The 4,883-nt window shown below is 48.8% G+C and overlaps 1 protein-coding gene across 1 annotated transcript in view; it reads left to right on the top strand.

Moving 5' to 3' along the window:
* Positions 1-1,242: 1,242 nt before the first annotated feature.
* LOC122546432 (phosphofurin acidic cluster sorting protein 1-like) overlaps positions 1,243-4,883 on the top strand; it is a 5,771-nt gene continuing 2,130 nt past the window's right edge. Inside the window, exons 1-2 of the mRNA XM_043685145.1 lie at positions 1,243-2,435; positions 3,906-4,019. Of these exons, the coding sequence (XP_043541080.1) occupies positions 2,237-2,435; positions 3,906-4,019 (313 nt within the window). The 5' untranslated portion in view covers positions 1,243-2,236. The remainder of the gene's footprint in view (positions 2,436-3,905; positions 4,020-4,883) is intronic.

The raw sequence follows: 4,883 nt of genomic DNA, 5'->3' as shown, positions 1-4,883 counted from the left end.
TCAGTCACCGAGTGAGGATTTCAGTCAGGAAGTTAGGGATTTCAGTCAGAGGGAGAGGATTTCAGTCAGGGAGTGTGGATTTCAGTCGGAGAATGGATTTCAGTCAGGGAGTGGGGATTTCAGTCAGGGAGTGGGGATTTCAGTCAGGGACAGAGGATTTCAGTCAGGGAGAGGGGATTTCAGCCAGGGAGTGGGGTTTTCTGTCAGGGAGCGAGGAATCCAGTCAGGGAATGGGTCTTTCAGTCAGGAAGGTGGGGGTTTCAGTCAGGGAGTTGGGGATTTCAGTCAAGGACAGAGGATTTCAGTCAGGGAGAGGGCATTTCAGTCACCGAGAGAGGATTTCAGTCAGGAAGTGGGGATTTCAGTCAGGCAGAGAGGATTTTAGTCGGGGAGAGGGCATTTCAGTCAGGGAGTGGAGATTTCAGTCAGGGAGGGGGGGTTTCAGTCAGAGAGTGGGTGTTTTAGTCCGGGAGAGGGGGTTTCATTCAGTGGAGATTTCTGTCAGGGAGTGGGGATTTCAGTCAGGCAGCGAGGATTTGTGTCAGGGAGTGGGGATTTCTGTCAGGGAGTGGGAATTTCAACCAGAGAGTGGGGATTTCAATCAGGGAGGGAGGACTTCAGTCAGGGAGTGGGGTTTTCAGTCAGGAAGGTGGGGGTTTCAGTCAGGGAGTTGGGGATTTCAGTCAGGGAGTGGGGATTTCAGCCAGGGAGTGGGGATTTCAGTCAGGGAGTGGGGATTTCTGACAGGGAATGGGGATTTCAGTAGGAGAGTGGGGATTACAGTCAGGGGGAGTGGGGATTTCAATCAAGGAGTGGGGATTTCAGTCAGGGAGAGTAAATCTCAGTCAGGGAGAGGGGATTTCAGTCAGCTAGTGGTGATTTCAGTCAGGGAGTGGTGATTTCAGTCAGGGAGAGAGGGTTTCTGTAAGGGAGGGGAGATTTCAGTCAGAGAAAGAGGGTTTCAATCAGAGAGGGGGATTTCAGCCAGAGTGGGGGATTTCTGTCAGGACGGGGTGCTTCAGTCCGGGAGAGGGGGTTTCAGTCAGAGAGGGGGATTTCCGTCAGGGTGGGGGACTTCAGTCAGTGAGAGGGGGTTTCAGTCAGAGTGGAGGATTTCAGTCAGAGAGTGGAGGATTTCAGTCAGGGAGGTGGGGGTTTCAGTCAGGGAGTGGGGATTTCAGTCAGGGAGGTGGTGTTTCAGTCAGGGAGCAGCATTACAGGTCCTAGTTTTCAGCCAATTCACTCCTCCTAATCTCAAGAAAAGTTTGGGGTCACTGACCTGTTGGAGGCAATCAGCCCTGACATCTATCCAGCAATAGCACTTGAGGAGTTGTTGGAGAGAACCAGGCACTGCTCCTGGTCAGGCTGTATCAGTACAGTTACTACACTCGCATCTGCAGCTTGGAAGAGGCCTTTGGCAACTCACCACCATCTTCTTAAGGGCAACTAGGGACGGGCTATAAATGCTGAACCGGCCAGTGATACTTTAGGAAGCACATAAACTGATTGTTCAGAGTGCAGTAACAATGTCCCACAACAACCCTCAGGAATGAGAAAGTTGAGTGATGAGGATAAATTGGAGAAATTGAGACTGTTCTCCTTACAGATGAATAGGCTGACAGGAGATTTGATTGAGGTTTTCAAAATCCTTAAAGGTTTGGACAAGTTAGAAAGGAATAAACTCTATTTGTTCATGTAAGGATCATGAATCAGAGGGCACAAGTTTAATGTGTTTTGCAAAAGAAGTCAATGAGAGGTTAAACAGAATTGTTTCACCCAGCGAGAAGTTAGGGTGTGGAATGTACTGCCTGGAAATGTTGCAGAGGGATCAAGAGGGGAATTGGAATGGTTAATCAAATAGAAACAATGTGTAAGAACGGGGAAAATGTAGAGATTGACACTAAAGCAAAATACACAGAGAGGGGGTGAATGGCCTCTTTCTGTACTATAACATCTCTGTGAATGTAGTGGGCAACCTGGTGGATGTCTAGAGATGACAGCAGCACAGGGCCTAGCAGACAGGGTCACTGCACTGTGAGAAAGGGAGCACTGCAGATGCTGGAGATCATAGTCAAAAAGCACAGCCCGTCGGGCAGCATCTGAGGAGCTGGAGGTCACTTCACTGCTAACCTGAGCTGGGGCTGAGTGAAGTGTGAGTGAAAATCAGCACACTGCCTCTTACAGAATCTCTCTCCTTGGTTCCATTGCCAGCTCCCTAGGGAGCGGAGTTGAAGTGATGGGGCTGCAGGTTGATTACTGGACAACACAGCTGCCCGATAAGAAACGGGACGGTGAGAAACGGGACATTGGCAACAAGAACACCTTGAAGAGCAACTTCCGGTCCCTGCAAGTGACCCGCCTACCGAATGGTGGAGAGATGGTGCCACCAGCTACCATGCTGATGACGGTGGTAACCAAAGAAAAGAATAAGAAAGGTGAGAGCAGAGTGGGATGGATGGCAATCAGTTTCAGTAGGGTGACTTGTTAGAGAGAGAGACAGAGACAGCATTGCATGAGGGGAGTTACGGAACACATTGGGACCACTGTCCGATATTGTCAAGTGGAAAATACTGAGCCTGTCAAGGTGATACAGCAGGACCTAATGTTGGTAGTTGGCATCCCTTCTGTTCCTAACTGGCCAGGTGAATTCACCTAATCTCAGGGTAATAACTCCATCTGTATCCATCCCAGCCTTAACCACAGCATGCACCAGTCTGACATGGTTCCAGTTCCTACAGCACACTCTCCAAACCAGACTCTGATTTGGTGCAGCATATCCAGGAAACTGAGGCTGCGCCCTAAACCCACACCTTACACTGGTTTTACCCCCAAGTTCCACAGGGTCTGGCCCAGTGCCCATTCAGCACTTGCATCTCACCTCCTCCTTCCTATTCTGTTCACTCCACAAGCAGGGAACTAACTGTTCTACCTCGTACGTTCAGCACTGACTTAGTGAGGAACACTCTTCCCTTGGAATCAGGAACTTATGGGTTTAAGTCTCACATCAGGGATTTGGTTGGTGCTCCAGGAGAGAGCCAACGTTTCAGGAGGGAGTTCCAGATTTTAGGGCCCATGTTCCTCTCTAATGATAGAGTGATTGAAAGCAGTAATAGAGGGCAAAGACCAGAACTCTGTGTGGGCACTACCAAGGTTTGGAAACCCAGGATTAAACTTGCCTGCCTGGGTGTTCGTCACAGTTTAAAGGGATCAGAACAAAACTTTCCACAGCCCTGTGCCATCGATCTCTCTATGTCTGGCTATGGTGTCTGCTGTCTCAGGTCAGTGTGTGTGTGAGAGAGAGGTTCTCCTCGGGACCAGTATGTATGCATTAATCAGTCTCACTGAAACCAGTTTGCTGCTGATTGCTGCTCCTGAGAGCAAACTGGGGGGGCGCTGCTGCATCTCTGTATAGCAACAGTGACCATACTCTTCATGGACCTCCGTGGCATGAAAACACTGTGGGATATGTTGAGCTGGTGAATATTATGACAACATAGATGTTTTATTTCGTAATTAAAATTAAGTACAGTATGCTTCCTTAAATATTTTGCTTTTTTTAACCTTCTGTAGGGTGGGAGGTCTAATAGATCAGATACGTAAATGAATGCTGCTTTTGCTAATTGCCATGATTGTAGGAGGCACATGTCCAGTAAGACACTGATTTCTGTTAACAAGCGTGTTGTCCCAGCTCTCCATCAGGAAATGATTCACAGCGTGGGGAACGCCATGTCCATACCTGCATGTTACAAAACTCTCTGCTCTCACTCTCACCTGGCATTATGCATGTAAGGACATGTACACCTCACCAGGGCAGAGGGAGAGGGCTCTAACAGGGAGACAGGTCTCTTACTGACGAGAATGCGTCTGTGTGTGTGAGGGAATGTTGTTTTTCTCTCTCCTTCCAGTGATGTTTTTAAGTAAGAAACCAAGAGAGAAAGAGCTGGACTCAAAGAGCCAAGTTATAGAAGGAATCAGTAGATTAATCTGCACTGCCAAACATCAGCAGACCATGCTCAAAGGTAAGAACCTAGTCATTAATATCAACTCGCTCCGCTCCAGTTAAATACAGTACAGTACATACGACAGTCAGCACAATGAAACCAGCCTGGTTTAACCGATATAACCTACCTCAGCCACTGTATCCAGTGCTGTACACACCCACCCTGGATGGTGTATCCAATGCTGTACATACTCACCCCGGACACGGTATCCAGTGCTGGACACACCCGCCCTGGACACTGTATCCAGTGTTGTATACACTCACTCCAGGCAATGTATCCAGTGCTGTACACACCCGCCCTTGACACTGTATCCAGTGTTGTATACACTCACTCCAGGCAATGTATCCAGTGCTGTACACACCCACCCTGGACACTGTTTCCAGTGCTGTACACACTCACCCCGGATACTGTGTCCAGTGTTGTACACACTCACCCCAGGTAATGTATCCAGTGCTGTACACACCCACCCCGGATACTGTATCCAGTGTTGTATACACTCACTCCAGGCAATGTATCCAGTGCTGTACACACCCACCCTGGACACTGTATCCAGTGCTGTACACACCCACTCTGGACACTGTATCCAGTGCTGTACACACCCACCATGGACACTGTATCCAGTGCTGTTCACTTCCACCCCAGGTAATGTATCCAGTGCTGGGCACAACCGGGCACTGTATACAGTGCTGGGCACACGCATCCCAGGCACTGTATCCAGTGCTGTACACACCCACCCTGGGCATTGTATCCAGTGCTGTACACACCCACCCTGGGCACTGTATCCAGTGCTGGACAGACCCACCCCGGAAAATGTGACCATCTGAAATAAATTAGATTAGATTAGATTAGATTACTTAGATTAGATTAGATTAGATTAGATTA

Source organism: Chiloscyllium plagiosum, unplaced genomic scaffold, assembly GCF_004010195.1.
Source record: "Chiloscyllium plagiosum isolate BGI_BamShark_2017 unplaced genomic scaffold, ASM401019v2 scaf_71131, whole genome shotgun sequence".
Taxonomy (NCBI): domain Eukaryota; kingdom Metazoa; phylum Chordata; class Chondrichthyes; order Orectolobiformes; family Hemiscylliidae; genus Chiloscyllium; species Chiloscyllium plagiosum.
This window is presented reverse-complemented; position numbering and strand designations above follow the sequence as displayed.